General features: G+C 33.8%; 1 protein-coding gene and 1 pseudogene across 1 annotated transcript; both read right to left on the minus strand.

The window, feature by feature from the left end:
* Positions 1–4587: 4587 nt before the first annotated feature.
* LOC120206244 lies at positions 4588–5286 on the minus strand. The gene has a single exon (XM_039205957.1). It carries the CDS (start codon positions 5284–5286, stop codon positions 4588–4590), a length of 699 nt encoding a protein of 232 aa, XP_039061888.1.
* A 6115-nt stretch (positions 5287–11401) lies between these two features.
* LOC120207132 lies at positions 11402–13402 on the minus strand (annotated as a pseudogene).
* Positions 13403–22558: the final 9156 nt, after the last annotated feature.

Genomic DNA, 22558 nt, shown 5'->3' on the forward strand with positions numbered 1-22558 from the left:
TCGGCAATCTTGTTTCAATTCCTGCTAATCCATTGGATTTTTGTCACCCAGCATCCTGACTGTAGAAGTTTTAAAATTGCGCGAAGTAACGAAATATGGTTGTCCATTGAACCACTTTCTCCTACCAATTTGACTGCTCTACTGCAGTCAAATTGGATCCAAAGCCTGTGAATGTCCAAGTTTCTTGCAATGAGAAGCCCTTCATAAATGCTCCAAAGTTCGGCGTGAAGTATCGATGTTGTGCCTATATTCTTTGTGAAACATATAATCCATTCTCCGTTAGAGTTACGGATAACACCACCAATTGAGCCTCGCCCATCAAATGTCGCCACTGCACTATCCATATTCAAGCACATCCATCCTCGGGGTGGTGGAGACCATGTTGGATTTGTCACATGCTGTATCGGATATATAACAGGGACTTTGGAGCTATTTGCATAGCATTTTGCCCAATTATAACTACTGTGAATTGTAGAATCTATTTTGTAAGTGGCACCCTTAAAAACATAGTCATTCTTTTGCTTCCAGATGTGCCAAATAAGAGCAGTAAAAAAGGAGGACCAAGGAGGATCGCCATCACTTACGGGTTGTTGCTTCTGAATATTTTGTGTGATCCATGATTGAAGATTAGTACCGAAGAAACTAGCAAATGCGGAATGTGGAACAACACGCAACCACAGGTTTTGGCTGGGTGGGCAATCACGCAATACATGAATTACTGATTCCATGGTTGCGCCACAAGTCGCACATGAGCAGTCATTTGTCAGCATTCGTCTTCCGCTTTCATAGTTTGTCATGATCTTTTCTTTATAAGCAAGCCATATGAACATGCGGACTCGTTAAGGAGCGGTGATCGACCAAATATTCTTCCAAACATTATTCTTTCCGGACCAACTATCCTCTATGAGAAATGTGTAAGTCGATTTGATCGTAAAGTGAAGTTCAGGATCCCATTTCCAGACCAGGGCATCGGATATATCGGTAGCCTCAGGAGGCCGAAAGTTAAGCACATGAGGGATGGAAACTGGAATAAGAACTTGGGATAGCGCCTCTATGTCCCAATGATTTTGTTCATCAATGAAATTGTGTAGCTTCTGAGTTGGGTGCACATGTGCGTTAGCTCGTGCATAACTGTATAATGGTCCCAAATGTGTCACCCACGCATCATTCCAAAAGTTTATGGTGTCTCTATTTTCCACCGACCAGACCAAGCATGAGGATAATTGGCTCCATGTTTTCGCTATCCCCCGCCATAATGGGGTGCATATGTGTCTTTCAATGGATAAAGGATAAGCATCCTGGATTTTATATTTTTGTCTGAGTAATTGGACCCAGTAAGAAGTTCTCTTTACCATAATAGAATAACCAAGCTTCATCAGGAAAGCTTTGTTCTGCTCAAGAGGAAGGATTAAACCCAACCCTCCTCTATCAATAGGAGTACAGACCGTAGGCCAATTAACTAAGGATATTTTCCTTCCGGAGGGTTCAGAGCCCCAAATAAAGTGCCTAGTCGCAGATTCTATCTCATCACAGACCTTCTTTAGGAAAGACATAACTTGCATAAAATAAGTTGGTATGGCTTAAAGGAACGATTTAGCCAGAGTAACACGCCCTTCCAATGAAAGAGTTTGAGCTGCCCAACCCTTTAATTTACCCCTGAATTTATCGAAGATGAAGTCAAAATCCACAGTTTTCATATGACTATGAAGGACCGACACGCTAAGATATTTGCCCATATGGTCAACTTCTTGGAACCCAAGACATGAAAGGATGACAGTTTTCGTTTCCGTGACAGTGTTAGGCGAGAAGTATATATGAGTCTTTCGTTTACTGACTTTGTGTCCTGAAAAGTGCCCAAAATGGTTGAGGATTTTCTCAATTTGCCTAGTATGAGGAAGATCTGCTTTTGCGTATAACATAAGGTCATCAGCAAAAAATAAATGGCTAATGGGAAGTCCTTGTCGGGCAAAAGAGAATCCCTTCCAATCTCCTTCTTCGACGCATTTACGAATGCTATGACCAAGTCTTTCCATTGCTAAAACAAATAGATATGGAGAAAGAGGGTCAACTTGTCGGATACCCCGTTGTGGTTTGAAATCTGGAGTGTATTCACCATTCAATTGGATTTGCATAGAGGCTAAAGTGATACAATGCATTATGACTCGGATGGTACTGACTGGGAAGCCAACGTCATGAGCGAATCTTGGATGAAATCCCATCGGAGACAGTCGAAAGCTTTTTCGAGATCCACTTTAATTGCCACTCAACCTTGTTTTTTCTTGAGTTACCGCGTAGAGTGGATTACCTCCTAATTTATAATAACATTTTATGTAATAGAGCGCCCAACGACAAAACTCGTTTGATTTGGCATGATTAAGATAGACATCAAGTGTTTAATGCGGCGAACGATGATTTTGGTGATGAGCTTATACATGACAGTGCATAGGCTGATGGGGCGGAAATCAGCAAAAGTTACTGGAGCTTCTATTTTTGGGATTAAAACAATCACAATTTTATTTATATCGGCTTCAATATCACCTCCTACAAAGATCTTTTTAACCATGTTGCAAACAGAATGAGACACCACGTGCCACTACTTCTGGAAAAATTCTGCATGTAGGCCATCATGGCCAGGAGCTTTTAGGGGGCCATATCTTTCAGAGCTTCAAAAATTTCCGTATCATTTGGAGTGATAGCCATGGAGCCCTGCAGATGTGCTGGAATTACCAGAAAGTATCCTGAAATAGGGAATTTTCTGACCACTTCTTCATCACAAGCATAAATATTCATGAAATAATTAACTGCTTCTTCCTTGAGTATATGTGTGTCATAGAACCAATCATTTGAAGGGAGTTTTAGTGACAGGATTTGATTCTTCTACTTTCGTTGTACGACACGTCTATGAAAGTATTTTGTATTGCGGTCACCTTGTGCAGTCCAATTGACTCTCGATCGTTGTTTCCAAAGTGTTTCCTCTTGATCTAAGAGTTTTTCTAACTCGATGAGGAGGTCGGCTTCAAGATTGATAAGGATATTCGAGTGGAATCTAGTAAGGCTTCTGTGCACTCCTCAAAATCTCAGCATAATAATCTTCTTTTTTGTGTCGATATAACCAAACACTGTTTTGTTCTATGTATCTGCTGCTTCAGTAAAATGGGAAATAGTGCCTGAAAGAGTCTCAGAGTTTACCCAATTATCCTCCACCTTTCGACTAAAGTCATCGTGAAGTAACCAGCCAGAGAAGTACCTAAATTGAGATGGGCGAATATTGGCCATAGGGCTGCCGACACAAAGGAGAAGTGGTATATGATCAGACCACATTCGGTGTAGGTGGTGTACGGATGTTTCGGGATAAGATTCATCCCATTTGCTATTACATAAAGCTCTATCAAGATGAGCATAAGATAATCCCCTGTTTCATGTAAATTCAGGAACTTGGAATCCCATGTCATGGATACCAAAATCATAAACAAAATCCTGAAAATATCTGCAAGGTTGAGTAGTAGTCGCACAATTCTTCCTGTCGAAAGCAATAAGTGTGGCATTAAAATCTCCCAAAATGACCCAAGGAGTGGTAATATACCCAGCTAGGTACCGAAGATGAGGCCAAAGCAACTTTATCTTTGTTGAGTTTGGACTAGTATATATAAATGATGCTAAAGTCGAGAAATTTCCTTGGGTGGTAGAGATACGTCAGTGGATGAATTGGAGATGATTGAGAAGTATATCCACTTGAATTTTATCATGCCAGCATAACCATATGCCACCTGAAAACCCTGTTGCTTCAATACGATGAGAGCGAGGGAACCTAGTAGCAGCGATAAAAACATCCGCTCTACCACCACTTATCCGAGGTTCGAAAATAGCTACTAAATCTAGTTTAAAGTCACGCAAATATTGTCGAAAGACTGTGAGAGAACGAGGTTGGCCACACCCCTGAACATTCCAACTTATTAGTTTAACAACCATAATGAGAGGTAAGTATAAAAAATCAGATCATTCCAGCATGGGAACCGGCTGGCTTTCAATGCAATTGTTCTGCATGACATTCGTGCATTGTGCAGGATCAGTGAGTTTACCATCTGTAGAAAGATGAGGTTAATCACTTACTTGAACGTGGTTTGTATCCGGTGGCTTACGTGGAATTAACTTGTGCTGGGAGTTCCCTTGTGTAGCGTGTGAGATGATATCATATGCAGTGTTTGGATTAGTGTTTTTCGATAGTATGATAGTCGAGTGTTTCGATCTGTCTAGTATTGAGACAAGTGGTTCCACAGTGTTTTGGCGGGGTTGATGACTTGGCTGCCCATAGTAACCTTTGGAGGGTCTAGCAGTTACCTTGGATATCGTTAAAGGTTTACAAACATGAGTTGTAGTCTTGCTCTTTGCAGCATGATGATCGCTGGAGCGTGCTTTACTCGACTGTGCTTGAGGTGCCGGAGAAGGAGAATGAGTAGTCTGGTTGGATTTTGAAGATTGGTTTGGCTGTTCAAAGGCAGTAGCATTTGCATCATCGGTGGATTCATATAGAGGATTGAATCTCGAGCTATTAGTCTCCATATTTCGCTCGCTATCCGTAGGAGGTTTTTAAAAGTTTTTCCTTTGCCTTCTTTCAACGACCATCCACGGTCCGAAGGGTTTGGATTTTTTGTTGGCATTCAGAAATTGTGCCTCAGTAACTTGTTCTTTTGGAGCAGCAGATTCTTGTTGATCTTCAACTGTGTTTTCAGGGCAAATGTCTTTAACATGTCTGTATCGGCCACAAGAGAAACAAATGGTAGGCAATGATTCATATTCAATGATTTGTACACGACCATTAATTAAGAGCTTCGAGGTTAGTGGTTTTCCCAGATCCACGCTCACCGCCATTTGCGCAAAGCGTCCTCGACGCCCCGTTTCTGTTTGGTAGTAGATTTTAACAACCTTCCCAATGCATTCGCCAATTTCAGTGATGAGACTACATTTATAAAGAGTTACCGGTAATCCCGGGAGCCGGATCCATGCCACAATTCGATGAGGAAATAGCTGTGAAGAGGAAAAGTCAGGTGACCACGGTTCAACAGTCAAATAATGTCTGAAGATTGTCCATGGACCATCGGAGAGGGCTGTCAAGAAATTTAATCGCGTTCGCAACGAAACAAGGAAGTAATCGTTCTCTATGTCCATGAGGCGAAAGGGTTGAGATGGTTTCCATATATCATAAAGTTTATTCTTAAGGGTTGTGTAGCCAATACGCCTCCCAAGTAGCTTCACCACCACAGTCTGATCGAAACTCTTATTGGCCATGGCTTGGACTCGGGTTGGAGAAATCAATGGATATTAAACCATCGACGACACCACGAACGACATCGTCTTCAAAGACTTCGACATCTTCCTCATCCATTATTTCTTCATCAATCGAAGGATCCATGGGATTATCTTTGAGTAGAGTATCACGATAGGATGTTGGGCCATGCGAAGTTTCTAGGGTGGCTTTGTTGATCGCCTCGATATCCATATGGTTGGGAGAAGTTTCATATTCAAGAAAATAATATTAAAATTTTATTTGATGAGTCTGTCACATTCGAAGAGCACTGCTAAGCACCACTAACGCTTAACGAGCACCAGTAACGCTCAACGAGCATCACTAACGATAAGCATTGTTTTAATTTTAAAATTTTAAATTTTCTAATAGAATCAACGTATAATTATAAATTAATTAAAAATTAGAAGGTAAATTATTTAAAATAAAATATTAATTACATTATTTTCCATAATTTTTGGTAGATTATACTATTGTCCAACTAACTATTGCCTCTTTTCATTTTGACCGCGACTTTTTAATTTTTGTTAATCAAGTCATCCAACTATTTAAATGCATTCAATCAAGCCACATGCCCTTAACATTTAACGAAAGTACTGATGTGACAGTTAATAAAATAATTCTAAATAGTTGGATGACATGATTGACAAAATTTCAAAGATTGTGATTAAAATGAAAAGGGACAATAATTAGGTGATGGTGTTCGCTGCTCAGTTATACTCGTCTAACGTTGTAGAATTTTCCAATTTTATATATCTAATTTTACATTTATGAATCCCACTAATTATATGCATAGATAAATACGGGGATACAAACACTTAAACTCCACTCCATATAATATTTTATTGTATCTTCCATATCAATTTTATAATGTATATCTTAATAACGTTAACTTCAAATTTGAATTCTCTTCTTAGAAATATAATGCATTTTAATTATTACACTCAATATTAGTTAATCAAATGCAATCGAATCTCATTATTTATTATTTATTATTTATTATTTATATTTTCCATTCCATAAGTATATATATATTTTTTGTTATGAAATATACCTTATAGGAGGAATCAAATTCCTATTACAAATGAGGTAAAAACTTCGAATGTCACTTAACTTTGGGGTTTATATTGATGTTATCATTGAAATTTAAAATATTTTAATTTCAACATTGAACCTTGGTTTTGGCTATAATATATGCATTGAGTTGTTAACCCATTAGCAGTTGAATGACATGGAAGTTTGGTGTTGACATGTGTTAATGTGAAAGTAAAAAAATATTATTTTTATTTCGTCTCATATTGTTCTTCATCAAAGTTAGAGTTTTTACACCCATTTTAGCCCTCGTCGAAAATTGTCATTCTTCGACATCTTTTATGATTACCTTAAATATTGATGAACTTGTATCATCGTCCTCTACCACTTTGTTAGTTTAGATTTTCTCAAAACCTTTTTAAAAAATATGAAATTAAACACAAAAATTTCATAATTTTGGGGGTTTGGGGACTTTCTTAGTTTTGAGGGGTTTGTAAAAAATATGAACGGTGAGAAGCATTCTTTCAAAAAGTCAAACAACATACATGTAAAGTCAATCCGAGAAATAGAAAGAGGAATAAAAGACGAATGTTTTAATACCAATATTATCACGAATAATAGCCAATGATAAGCGACAATTGACCGACAAAGACAAATCATAAGAGTTGACAATTGTTTACATTGACTAAAATTATTCGCAAACTCAAGTTTAATGCCTCTAAATGAAGTGTTTTAAAGTTTATCAAAAAAATCAGTACACAAACTAGGTTTACATGAAAGAAAGTAACCATGTCATATTGTCGTTAATGATATAAAGATCCAATGCTTATATTGAAGTAAAAACCAATGTTCTGTGCTAAAATTGAAACACTTTAAAGTTCAGTGATGAAATTGGTATAAATCATAAAGTTCAGTGATATTTGATGTAGTTTACCCTTAAACATATTGATATTTTTATTTTTAAATAAATATATATTTTTATCAAGTAATTAACTACTCTAGGGATATGGACACCCAAGCCGGCAGCAAAATCTTGGTTATGTCATTTATTTGGCGCTTGTAATGAAAATAACCATCCAGCCGTGTTCTTAATTAATTAGGTGGCATTAATTAAAAATGTCTGTGATAACTAAATATTTATAAATTATCTTAGAATAAAGTTAATTTACTCTATTATAAGTTGCTATATTATATTTAAAAGTTTATTTTAAAATTTTTACTATAAATTTATAATCCTTTTATTATAACTAAAGATTCATTTCCTCTATTATAAAAGAGATATTTTAGTCTTTGAATATTTGAAAAGTAAATATTTCGTATAAAATTTTAAAATTACAGTTAGTTTGAAATATTCTGGTTTAAACACCCTTTAAGACCCCACCAATTTAAAATTGAGCAATTTGACCCCTCTTGAAAAAATTAGAGTAAATTGTTCAATGTGCATTTTGAAAGTGAGTAAATAAGAACTGTTTATGATAGTATTTACCTTTTCTGTAAATACATGACATATTTCCAACTTTAATTGAATAATTTTTAAATAAAATAGAAACTAAAATATATATAAATTTATAATATTTTTTCAATTAGGCCCTTATTCTTGCTCTAAATCTATAATTTTTAAGAAAATTAAATGTGTTTTTTTTCAATCAAATATTTTTTATGTTTTAGCTTGTATTTGTAATATTATTGTAACCGAAGACAACATAGTTTCGGGTTAGAATATGAATTAATTTTGTATTTAGATAAGTGTTTAAAAACTTTATGTAAAAAATTATATAAAGAATATTTTGAGAAAAAATAATTTTTTGAGTTCAAAATTGAGAGGGACTTAAAGGAGTATTTAAACTAAAATATTTAAGTCCACTAACAATAACTTCAATATCTAAAATATTTAGATAAGTGTTTTTTAATTAATTTAAGGGGATTACAATATAATATATGTTCTAAAAAATTCTTAATCATTTGACAATGAAAGCTCAAAAGCCATTAAAATCTCTTATGCTTGAATATGAAATCTTTAGAGATAACAATCATCCATTTAGGTACTAATGTAGTTTGATTCATGTATTTAGATAAGGTTTTTTTATTATGATCCTAAACGTTTAATACCCTCTTTACACATCATTGATAGAGGATAGTGGTATTTGTTGGTGGTTTAAGAACTCGTTGAATTATTTTAGTGATGAAATAGAGTGTTGTTAAATTTAGAGGTTTCAAGTTCGAGGAACTCTACCTGCAGAGTGTATGTGCATTAATTATCAATTGACTAAGATTATTATGAACATATATTATCTTATAACCATCCAAACGTATAAAAAAGGTTTCAAATTAAAATAAGAAGAAAAAAAACGTTATTTCTATGATAGCTATAAACTCAGAATATGTATACTAAAACATATATATAAAGGATAGAAAAAAAAAAGAAACCATCATAAAGTGGACGGCATGCTTAATCTGTATTATATGATAAGAACATGCACGAATATCAAAATGTACATATAATGCAATCTTTAATGCTTCTCCCGTTTCACGAAATGCAAGCTAACGTCTACTCAGTACAGGACGAAGTCTTGAGAATCGGAATAATAACTAAACAAAATGAAAGCTAACATTGTCATGTAGGGTTAAAGAGAAAACGATTGATCTTTCCAACTGAAACTTTAAGAAGTAAGAATAAACCATTAAAGATTCGACGTTTTACGTTCCCTCTCACCGGCGGCGGAGCACTGCATTTCTTCTCCATCTTTACCGCTGACCTGCTTTGCACGCCTTTCACTAATATATCTATACACTAACAACACTTGATCTTAATGAGGTCTTCTTTCTTTGCTTATATATACACTATAATTAGTTGTAATTATATTTAAATAGAGAGTTTGATCAATGAATACTAGATGATTTCTTTATTGGAGGAACCTTCTTAGCTAAATGCCATCACATCCTTTTCAACCAAATAAATTATAGGGTAAAGTAGACAAATTGTCCTCCGACTATAGGATGTTGCTTTTTTGTGTTCCCCAACTATTAAAAGTTATAAAATGATCCATCGATTATAGGGCGTTATTTTGTTGAGTCTCCTGACTATTAAAAGTTATAAAATGGTCATCCGACTATTCATATATTCCAAACTCGTCCTTTTCTATTGAAAAATTGGTCTTCGTCTGAACTGGATGTTAATATGTTGACCTATATATGATAAAATTTGATCCTGGAATCATTTGAGTTGTATTTTGTGGATCGAGTCTTCATTTACATTATATCATTGAGTCAGTGCTTGAAACATTATCCCTTCGAGCTAGTGCTTGAAAGCAACGACGGTGCCAGGAAAAATTATTAAAATATGATTTTATCATATCCTAATCAACAAGTTAATGACCAGTTCAGACGATCGTCAATTTTTTTAACAGTAAATGATGAATTTGGAACATATGAATAATCAGGTGACCATTTGTGTACTTTATCCTAATTTATATCATTAAAAATTAGCTGGCTTAACGCGTATTAATTAAAAATGTTGTATGTATGTTAAAATATTTCACACCTAAGTTTATAAACTTATGTGAGAATAAAGTTAATTAATCCCTGTCAAGTAGAATATTAGTAACGGCAGACATCATAAGTCTGTGGATATTTGTTGCTCTCCACGGGCCACGGCGCTTTCGGACTAATAGGTTTTGTGTTAAGTCAATTTGAATTTGTGCGATCTATTCAATTGACACCTTATAATGCAATCGCATTCTCTGGTCCAATTGCTGTTTTTGTTTCTGTATTCTTGATTTATCCACTAGGTCAGTCTGGTTGATTCTTTGCGCCCAGTTTTGGTGGGTTACCATTATCTTGTTTGTAGTGACGAACCTTGTATGTGTTCTTAAGAAAAGAAAAGGAATTTGTCAAAATTTTAGGGTCTTAAAGGGTCGTGAAAACACATAAGAACTCTTGAATGGAACTAGAAAAGAGATGTAACTCCAGTTCCTTCGGAAATGGTAAGATCTTTGGCGCAAGAAGGGGTTGATCCGTATCATCTTGACTTGGTTCTGATTTCTCTATTTTTTTAAGCATGCCGCTTCTCCTACTCGTATCGAATAGAACATGCTGAGGCAAACCTTCTTCATATATTAAACTTTGAAAAGATTATGGTTTTTTTTTTCTTTTATCAATCTCAATCCCTATTATGATTCAAATACTTGGTTCAAGGCATGCAGATTCAAGTTATTCTTAAACGGATGAACATTTAAAGAGATTATAGTGGCACGAATCAAGTGATCTTAGTGACTAAATGTATGATTGTTATTTTTAAAGGTCCTGAGTTCGAACACTACCCTTTTAGGAGTATTCATTATCAAATGATTAAGAGTCTTTCGAATAAATATTACTTTGTAATCATCCCATAAGATGTGTAACAAGTAATAAGTAATTTAACTTTTTAATAGTATTGTACCATATTCTCCAAGTCATGCCCTTTAGGATATTTCAAAAGTTGAGCAAGTTCAATGAATTATGTCAAACTTCCTAAACTTAAGCTTCATATCTTTTGAATTTAAAAGTCATTTAGAACATTATCTTTACAATTTTGCCCTCACTAATTTGAACCGACCCGTGTTACATCTAATATAGGCGGATGAGTCTCCTAGCGAAGATTTTCTGCATACAAAAGGTCTCAAACTCAAAACCTGCTTAAATGATATCAAATTGCTTGCTACTTGAACAACTCGATTGTTACCACTACATTCTTTTTAATTGTATTTATGCTTATACTTTGTGATGCAGTCAATTTAACCTACTTTTCTTTCTCTTTGATTGAATCTACATATACAAAGATACATATTTTTAATCCAACCTTTTATATACGAGTAAAATTTATCATTATATAAATTGGAAAACAAACAATGAAGTACACTCATCTCATTTGTGTACGATTCCGTGTTGCACACAAGCTCAGATATGGAACTCTTTCAGCTAAAAGAAGCACCGTCAACTATTATGAAATATGTCTACGATATGAATGTATACCTTGTCCATTTACTGAACGGCAAATAAACCAGATCTTAAAAGCTTTCAATACCAGAGTAATAACACTTCAGTGTTGATTTACAAGGCAACAAAAAAAAAAAATAGCCATTAGTTAATGAATGAACAAATGGCCTCAGTTGCAAAAGAATTGTGCATGTTTCAGCAAATGCATCAATCACAGCAAAGAATCAGAAGAAAACAAAACCCTTCTTTCATGGAATGGATTGCTCTTGGCTTTTTGAGTCTTGAAATTCAACCCTTTTTTTTCTTTATTGTATGTTTATCCACTTGTCTTGTCTTTGGCTGGTTTCTGTTGCAGCTATACGGTTGCGAAGAAACAAGCCTGTCGACCGGTGAACAAATCAGAGAAGAAAGGAAAACAATGCATGAAAGATGGATTTTGGATTTCTTCCCCATTTTGCTGGTGAAGATGAGCTTTTCTTATCTGCAGTTAACATACCTTGAACGCGATCTCCCGGTTTTCCCTGATGAACAAAAGAAGCAGGACATTGGAAGGAGTAACAAATGTTGATTTAAACTCGAAACTTACTGAATTCCACCTCTTAAGGGTGACTGCATGAACAAAGTCATTCAAATCTGAAAACTGGCATTGGTAAATTTGAGAGACAGATAAACAGCTTTTGATCTTAGATAAATTATGAAGCCATTTAAATAAAGGTTTGATGTTTTACCTCTGCAGCATCCTTAAGAGATCCCCAACATTCCATTCGATTGTACTTGGGCAAACTAGAATGGAAGTAAACACAAACAAAAGCATCCATTAGCTCGGGGTGTTCGACGAAAAGGGCTGAATCTCCGTGAAGCACAGCTTTAAGTACCTGCAGCAAAAGATCCGCAAGCATAACCATATATCACTATTAGAATGGCAAGATGGAGTTAAGTCCATATTTAGATGGCGAATACACGACGTCAAAGTCAAAAACATCGAAGCTGAGTTCTGAAATCCGAATCATTTTAAGGAGGAAAACTTACCAAAGGTAACTCCTTGGAGAAAATGTGGTATCTAAACTCAGCAGCAAGGTCAAGAGAGATTTAGACCGCTAACGAAACAATGCACGTTCAGGAACATGGTTTCTTTCACTTTCTTCCACTCAGCAACCACATCATCATTGTTATACCATCCTTTCAACTGCCATTGAAAACATGCAATGTATGAAAGCATCATTAAATGGCAACTGCATACCGAGATAGAAACCTGATCGAATTCGAACCTGGTCGAGGTTGATGACATTCGAGATGGTCAATGTTAAGTTAGCAGTGAAGTCACAGTGGGAGAGGATGTAGGTTCTTGGGATTATTGCAGAACAATTTTTGAGCCCCTTTCCCATGAAGACGACATTGAGGTTCGAAGCTTCGAAAATTGCCGGAGGAACTAAAAGCCTTACAGCCTGGAAACTAAGAATGTCAACATTGCTATCCAGTTTGGAAACAAGGAACCTTTAATAGTAATTGCAGCAGAGTAAGCATAATCTATAAGTCACAAGGATGCCTATACCGAGTAACTGAGCAGAGATCAAAGGATATTGTTAACATCTAACCCATACTAAACAGTCCAAGCAAAGTCCCAGCAACCCAAAATGATAGAACAAATGTTACAAAAATCTATGCAAACTTTAAAACAACAAAAAAATGCCATTTTCACAAGGGTTTGCAGATGAAGAGAGGAAAAAAGAATACCTCAGAGACAAGGGAATTGTAGGAGGCTCTAGCAGTGTTGGTAATGGAAGAGAACTGAACTCGAAAAGGCTTCAACTTTATGGTCTTGGCACCAAAAGGCTTTCAATGGTACTGAAGGTGAGATTGAAGCATGGTAAGCAGAATGGATGGCCATGGAACAAGCATAACCTACACTTTCTCTTCTTCATCCTTCAAACCCCACCATTGTCTTCTCTGATAGCTTTTTTCTTTTTCTTGTTCAGAGTGAAAGGATTGATGGGGTGCATGTGGAGAATTGATGTTCAAGAGAATTTGGTGCTTTGGGTTCATGTGTATAAAACACCACTAGTCAAAAATCTTTGTCAATCGCCTTTTTTCATCCACATATTTGTTTTATTTTTTTTTCCAAATATATTGCTTGATGGGATTGTGATTGGCTATGGAGTCGGAATATTGCGCCATGTCATCAGTATGGCTTTGAAGTTTTGATAACTATTGGATAATGTCATGACGTGGCTTTGATTCAGTCCAATCATTCAATCCTCCATAGCCAACCAAATCTCGTGGATTTTTTTAAAATAAAGTGATATCAAAGTAGTATTGTTATATATATATATATATTCAATCATTTTATAATGAACGTTCAATTATCTTTGTTGTGATTATTAATGTTTGAATCTAAAACTTTTAAAAATAACAGTTATTTCTTTAATCACTGAAGTAATTTGATTATTATAAAAGCTAAATAATTTTTAGATTTAAGTTTGATTTATGGAAATCATGAAAATTTGTTTTAAAATAATAATATGAAGGTTAGTACGATTTTGTTATAAAATTATAGGGTTTTCAACAAAATTTTTTAATATTGATATTAAAATTTTACAAAACAATATTTTGTATAAAATAAAAATGTAAGATTTTTTAAGTAAGAGAAAGTAAAATTCAAACTAAATTTCATCTTTAAAATAGGTGTTTATAAACACATGTCTGCTAAATTTTACAATTAATTTATATTAATAAATTACATTTCACAACTTATTCATATTAATTAATCACACTTTACGGTTAATAAAAAAATCCACTTATTTTACAATTTAATTTACAAATGTCTTTTTTTTTTACTGATTTTATTAGTATAGATGTTAATACTTGCATTCAAAGATAAAATTTTGTAAACTCAGCATACCAAGCCATTACTAACATGGAGATGGAGGTTCAACAGGGGGAAAATCTTAAGTGGATTTGAAGTACTAAGACTAGCGAGAGAATCCGTTTTTTCACTTGGTTATCTTACTTTGACAAGCTGAATACTAATGAAGTTAGAGTCAAGAAGAACATGACTCAAGACATAAACTGCAAAGTTTGCAGAAGCGAAGTTGAGTCGATAAATCATATTCTTCGATCGTGTCCCATAGCAAGAATCGTTTGGGAAGATCTAAAAGCATGGGATCAGGATAGACAATTCGGCTTGATGGACTTCAAATGTTGGTTAAAAACGAATTGTCTCTCAAAGAAACCCGAAATAGAGGATTTAGAATGGGGTCCCTTATTCTTGGCTGCTATTTGGGGTATGTGGAAGAGCAGAAACGATAGAATTTTCAAAGACGCGAGAATAGATCCGTTTGAAGTAGTTAAGCATGCGAAACAGTTTGCTAGAGATATAGAGAAAGCCTTGACAACCTCCCAAAGAAAGATAATAAACGATCCGTATAGGGTTTATTGGAGAAAACCGCCTGAGGGAGGATGGATTTTAAATACTGATGGTGTTTATAAATTGAGTTCAGGTTTGGCTGCTGTAGGAGGACTGATCCGAGACAGCAATAGGGACTGGAAAGTTGGGTTCACACTACGACTAGGAAGAGTGAACAGCTTGATCGCTGAAATTTGGGGGGCTCGACAGGGTCTGATATTAGCAAAAAGTCTTGGCCTAAGGAATGTGATTTTAGAGATGGATGCTAAGTGGGTTCTGGACCTCTTCAAGGGCAAGAAGATGAATGTTTCCGCGGTTAAAGAAGGATGGGTGGTAGAAGTACGACATGTTTGGCGCGAAGGAAATAAATGTGCTGATGAATTGGCAAACCTGGCTTTATGACAAGATAATGAATTGTCTATATTGCAGACGCCTCCAACTAACTTGCAGGAACCGTTAAGAGCAGATAAGAATGGAGCGGGTGATCTAAGATATTAGTTTTCTGATTTTTTCATGTGTATAAAAAAAGATAAAATTTTGTAACTAGGCTCTTCTAATTTAATTTTATAGTATAAAAAACTCATCTTAAAAAAATGAAAAATGCTAAAAGTAAAGATGGAATTAAATTGAAATGGAAATAAAAATAAAAGCGAAAACTAAAAAAAATATGAAAAAGGAGAAAATTAAAATAAATATAAATATTGAGGGGCTTCATTGATATTATCCCATAGTATAGAGGTTTTCGGGTGGTTCGATTGTGAGATAGCTTAATTTAAAGTACATTTTAAACAATTATCAACCTAAGTTTTATATTATTTAATCTAAAAGTTATATTTTCTCTGTCTCGCTAAAATTGTATTTTATTGACTTTTTAAAAGTTAAAATTTTAAACATTGATCAATTTTATTTTTAAAAAATTAAACAATTAAAATTTATAAAAAACTAAGTTTAAAAACTACTCGATGGAAGGTCTTTAAAATATATTTTTTTCCATATTTTTATCAATAATAAAATTTAAATAATAGTTGATCAAAGTTAAAAAATTTGAATAAAAAAGTTAATAAGATACAAATTTAATGGATCGAGGGAGTATAATTTATAACATTTTTTGTTGTAACTGAAAAAAAATTATATTATGATGAATTTAGGGTTTATAATCTAAAAAATTATACAATTTGTAATAATTTCGGTTATGACTAAAATACTATTAAGAATGTAATATTTTCAATTTTAACCTAAAATATTACTATGTCCAACCTAAAAAATTACATTTTTAATAAAATTTTCAGTTACAACAGATTTATATCAAATTTTAAATTATATTAATAAATTATGTTTTAGATTTTCTCTCATTTTTTCCCTACCTAAGCAAAAAATTATTCACCTATCTTGGATTCTCTTGTCCAAATCCATAAAATGGAAACATTCAGGGATGGACGAGGAAACACACTCTCTAGAAATTTTAAATTTCCTTATATTTTATGTTTTTTATATATTTTTTATTGATTGTCTAATTTTGTGCCTCCTAAAAATTTATAACTTTGTACTTCTAAATTTTTTAATATAATTTATTAAGTTCGCACACCTTAATATAAATTCTTCCATTCGTTCCTAACAACGTTCTGTTGCGGCAGCTCTCATCTACCAAACTACAAATAATAATAATACTAATAATAATAATAATAATAATAATGATAATAATAATAAAATAAACAACAACAAAGGTCGTACCTTTCTTAACCGATTCCTATAACTTATAAACTACTATATTAACAGAACCTATTATATTAATTAAAATATATTAATTTTATAATAATATCGTAATTTATGTTATAAAATTAAAAGGTTAATGAAAGAAAAAGAGTTAAAAAAATATAATTGATCAAGTGAAAACATAAATTTATCCAAATTTTATTGACACATTAGTACAGGTTTTTATTTTAACTTAATAAAATTACTTTTTTTTTTATTTTACACATAAAAAGCATTGGAACCTAGAGGGGAAAAAAACTTTGGAGGATCACATTTAACTAAAAAAACAATGTGTGAATTAAAGCATAGCATAGGGATCATTTCATATATTAAGCCTTTTATTGTAAAACTTTTTTAGTGTTGGTAAAGAAGCATACAAAAGAGTCTAATTTATTTTATAAAAAACAAAATAATGAAAAAAAAAGGCACTCTCCTCATGTTTGCATGATTGAGAATTATAACGCTATGGTTTAGGTAGGGATCGTAAGATTAATATATAGTCTTAGAGGACTTTCTAGGCATATTCTTTTCGATTTCCTTTTCAACATAACGATGAAAATATATCTCTAATGTTTAATTAAATAGTTATTTTAATATTTATTTTTTAAAGTTTTTTTTACTTCTAATGTATCATTTTAAGATAAATAAATTCTTATGTAGATAAAAATTGTTAGTTGACAAATAGTCAACGCTTCAATATATAAGTTTTTTTGTCCTAAAATAAAATGTTAGAAGATAAAAATGTTTCACAAAAGAATAAGTGCTAAAGTGAATACGTAATTAAATATTAGGAGTATTTTTGTTCTAAAATAAAATTTTAAGATTAAAATGTTTGAAAAAAATAAAAAAAATAAAAAATAATATTCAATTATACTTTAGTGATATTCTTTTAGTATTTCGCCGTTCTTTTATGGGTCAAATTTATATGAAAATATGCATCCATGTGAGAAAATGATTTAATATTAACCATTTAAGAATTGTATTAAGATTATATAAAATAAGAACCGGACACAGTCCGACATAAACCTCTGGTATAAATTTTGGTCCTTATGTGCACGCATGGCAAAATGAAGGGCATCGTGCATGCTATAACATGTATGATATCAATTAAGGGTAAACTACACATTAGTATCCGAACTATCACTTTTGTTTTAATTTGGTTATCTAACTATTTAAAAAAATCATACCTAACATTATCTTTTAATTTTATTTTGGTAAAAAGTAATAGAACTACTGATATGACATTTTTTATTTTTTCAACGATGATATGATATTATCTTACGGTGACACGTCCGTATTACTGTTAATTTTTTAACGGCGTGTAATTAAAATTAAACCATTACTAAACGTTAGGATCCACTTACACGATGAAAAACTTTTTTAGTTTTTCGTACTATTAATCTCAATCATCTATTTTCACTCATTCAATAGTCCTAAATCTATGTAAAACTAAAAAAGTTTTGCATTGTGTAATAGGGTATTATCCCATATATATATATATTTGCTTAATTGTGCTTTAGTTTTGGTACTATTTTATTGCCAAAGTGGCTTCACCGATTACAGCACTAAGAGCAGCTCTGACAACAAAGATTTGTTACAAACATATATAAAAACAAATCAAAACCCCCAGCTAATTGTCTGGTCCCATATCAATATTATATAAAATCCCCTCATTCGGCACTCCAAGTTTCGACTTCCCATCAACACAGTGAGAGCAACAAACATGAGCTTGCTTAAAAGTTTTAGTATTATATAATTCCCCCATTGTCTGCCATTGACATGTTTTTTCTCTTACACACAAGTTGGCAGTTCCCTTAGATTACTCAACATGTCTGCTGCAACAAACCTTCTATAGCCATTAAGGGGAGCTCAAGCCATGCACTCTCCTCCTCATCATCATCAATAACAACAATCAAACATGTTAGTTTCTTGGAGGCACAAGTACTGCTTGCTCTTCACTCTTCTTGCTTTCATTGTTCTCTCGGAATCCTCAAGGTTGCCTAAACACTATTGGGAACAAATGCTTCCCAAGAAGCTCCCGACTCCGTCCTCGTCTCCCTCTAAAGGTACGAATTCCGTAAAAACATCGACTCCGAAAACGGTTAAAACCGATGTAACCATGCCTTCATCGGACGGAAAGGTTTAGCTAATTAAGTGTCTCCATTGAAGTGGTCTAGCTCTACTTTCTGTGCTAACAAGGTGGCGCCGATCCGAACCGAGCACACGGAGTTTTGTGAACTAATCTTCTGCAATTTAAATGTATCAGTCTGTTGTGGCTCATGGTCCGGATCATATACTCGGGTAGATTTGTTCAACTTGGTCCGAAAGATGGGATTGAAGAACGAGGGAGAATTCTCTGTAAAAGTAATTGATCCGCTGATTTAGATTTCATAACTTAGCTTTCATTTGATGCATAGCTCACGTTGATGAGGATGAATAACCTGTTACAGCTAAAAGTAAACTTTTTTTCCCCTCATGCAATATTTTCTGTACCATCTCCATGAAATAATTTACTTATACTTATCTCAAGAAAGGGATACTTTTATCTTCTATGCAAGTAGACCGAGAGAATAGGTGGGATAGTCGCCCTAGAACATTTAAAAGTATCATAAATTTTATAAATTTGACCGTTCCTAAAATTTTAAAAATAAGTTTTTAATAAATTATCACTATCATATAACATTATTTAGATATGTCTATTTATCAATTTTTAAGGAAAATTATATTTTTAAAAAAAATAAATAATATATTATTTTTGATAAAATTTTAATGTTATTATGTTTTAAAATAATTATGCAATTTTTCAGATTTTTTAAAAAATATATATTTTTTAATATTTTTAATAATATTTATATAATTTTTTGAATTTTTCAAAAGCAATATTATTTTAATTACTTTATTTATTATAAAATAATTTTTATGTTTTAAAATATTTAACATCTTTTAAAATATGTGACGCAGACCTAACATAATTTTTAATATTTTTAACAATCCGAAGGGTCCACAAAATTTTTTCTAGATAAGCCTATTTATTTTTTTAGATAAGCTTAAATTTAAATAGTATAAATAAGTATTTCAAAATTAATATTTGACTTGATATGTCTATCTTAGATAATTTATCATATAATGATATTTTTAACTTTATTTCCAATTGAAATCTAATTGAAATTGTTTTAAATTAAATATAGAATTTAAAATATTTTGTTTCCTATATAAATGATTTTTTTTATTAGGAAGGAGGCCAAAGACCAATTACAAGGAGGCTAGTTCCTTATATATTCGGGACCATTACAGTCTCTATGTAAGAGATCAAGTGTTGCGGGGGAAGCTGGAAGGTATTCAAAGAGCCCTCATTGTTAAGAGTCATTTTTGCTAAAGCGTCAGCGACAAAGTTTGCTGCACGACAGATTAAAACGAAGTCGACCATCCAAGATCTGGACACCATAGATGAAATCTCACAAACAAGGGCAATCGGGCATGCTTGTGGATCAGCACAGGTGATGAATTATGCGTGACAACTGTCGTTTTGATGTCAAAATAAATTTCTTCTTCTCAATTAATAAATAAGAAAGAAATATGTACTAAAGAGAAGTAAGTGTCGATCCATAGAGACTTAGAAAATTCCCAAATTTCGGTTTGAATTGCTTTGACCAGGCGATATGCATTAAATAAAATGGGGGTTTTGATAAAAAGGTTAAATAAGAAAATGTAATTTAAAGTGAAAATAAAGAAAATAGAAAATGTATAGTTGAAAATAAATATGGTAAAAAGCAGTCTCTAGCCTTGCTTTGACTCAATTCGTTTCTGATCATCGAAAATGGATTTTCACTTCGAGATTCACGTCGATTACAGTCTACAAGACTCATTCCCTTGTATCTTGCTTTTCACTTTAGTAACCGAATTTCCCAAAGCCAATCTTTGTAAATCCAGCTTTTATTTGAACCAACTACGACAATCTTCGTTAGCGCAAAAACAATTTTAGTTTAGGAAAAGCCCGACTCGGATTATATTGTCTCTCTGAGAATCAAACCCGATCTCAGTTTCCCTTAGCGGACCGTCACTAAGTGTGAACAGTGCTTGGTCCGATGGGTGCGAATGCTAAATGGTACAACACGAGTGGCAGGTTGCGGCGGGAGAGGCTCAAAATCGATGGACACTTCAAAAAAAGTGATGTAAGGTAATTCTACCTCTTCAATTGATTGTGGATCTAGGAAGGAAGCAAAACAATCTGCATAAATGAATGACTCAAAAACAGATGGTTAAGGGTGGTAAATGTAAAGGTGAATAGGTAGGCTATTTATGATTTGAGAGATGGTAGCGGAAGGATGTTGATTTGGCTATGGGTTTGGTTGATGAAACAATGGAATGGTTGTGAGGATAGTATCTTAAAGAAGACTCAAAGAAGAACCAATGCTATAGAGAGAAAAGACCCAGACTTTATATTGCTTCTTTAAGGGGTGGTATTAAGGGCTTGGACCTACTATCTATAAGAAGATAGGAACCACAAGTATCAAGGGGAAGGGGTTGACGCCACAAGTATTTAAAATACTTGATAAGTCGATAAAAGTCACCAGGACTTAAGTAAAGAGAAATTCTCACTTTAATTAATCAAAAAGGTCTGTTTACAAATGAATTATGATAGCCTATTTATAGGAAATGGAGAGGCATGGCCAAATAGATACATGGTGGTTCGGCCAGCCCTTGTTTCTCCCTATAAGGTCATAATTTAAATACAAAAAATAGATGATGGTTTGGTTTAAATGAAGGGTAATAACCCTTGGTCGAATAGCTCTTGTGTCCCTTCACGTTGGCGCCAAATGGGAGAGGAAATTATGCTTGGCCGAATGGTGAGATGGATTTTCATCTTGGCGCCTAAATGATACCACATGCAAGGCACATGGTGGCTGGTCATATGGCACGCACATGGGTGTTCTAGGGAACCTTGTGGTGCAGCCTTGTGCATGGGATGAAGGCTGGTCATATGCACCATCTTGGGCGTGCATGTGTCTTCCTCCAAGCTTGCTTGAGTGTGTAGCTAGCTAGCAAGCAAGGGGTTGGTTGTAAACGAGCTTCCTAGCCGAGACCTTGCAAGCTTCATAACAGCACATTCAGCTACATTCAGCTACATTCAGCTACCATTGATATCACTTTTGGCAACTCAGCTTCAAATAGTCCAACTAGCTGAGTTTAGCTAGCCTTGAGCTCATCCAGTTGAGTTGAGATTTCCTTAGTGTTCCATGAGCTACCATGTACTTTGTGAGTTGTTTGTGAGCTATTTATGATGTCCAAATAATCCACCAAGCTACCTCAATGTGTGTCATGATCCAATGTACCTACATGTGCAAGGAAACAAAGTAATTCCATGGCATTGAGTTGATATGAGCTAAATACCTTGTTGTCATGCATGATTATGGTATTGTGAGCTATGTTTTCATGTCATGAGCTAAATATATCATCTCATAATATGTGTGAGCTAATGTATAAAGTCTAGGAGCTAATATGAATGCATATGAGCTAATAAAATGAATTATAGGTATGCTGCCATGATGTATATGTGATAATCATGCTTAATACGATTGTAAGACTATTCTAACACGCTTAACATATTAAAATAACAATGTGCATCTATTGTGAAGATGTATTTATGCTAAGTTATTTATTAACTACATAACTTGTATTCTTAACATGAGATGTATTATTATAGCATATATTATTAAACTAGTATAAAGTAAATTCAATATAAAAATGTTCAAGAGTACTCCATTTGTAGATGAAAAAGTGCTTGCATAAAAAAGTCAGCGCGTTGAGGCGGTGACGCCCAACGAGGACCGTTGATGGTGGTGCAGAATCATTGTTTTGTTGGTTCCTTGTGCGTACCATTATGGACAGTAGTGACCAGGTAAAAGCATGTCAGTCTGTTTGAAGAGGGAAGTGATCGACGCATTGGAAAGTGGAGATAAGGCCACCGATGGTGAGGGATAGAAGGAGACGATGGTAGACGGTTTTCGGGGGGAAAGATGAGTGTTGGGGTTTTGTTTTTGGTTTAAAAAGAATAGTAAATGAGGTTTTAATGAGTGAAATTGGTTGGGTTTTAA

Source organism: Hibiscus syriacus, unplaced genomic scaffold (genome assembly GCF_006381635.1).
Source record: "Hibiscus syriacus cultivar Baekdansim isolate YM2019G1 unplaced genomic scaffold, ASM638163v2 tig00000477_pilon, whole genome shotgun sequence".
NCBI classification, from domain to species: domain Eukaryota; kingdom Viridiplantae; phylum Streptophyta; class Magnoliopsida; order Malvales; family Malvaceae; genus Hibiscus; species Hibiscus syriacus.

What these genes read in the sequence shown, in the direction of transcription:
- LOC120206244 (XM_039205957.1), bottom strand. Translation starts at nt 5,286, where the DNA reads ATGGCCAATAAGAGTTTCGATCAGACTGTGGTGGTGAAGCTACTTGGG.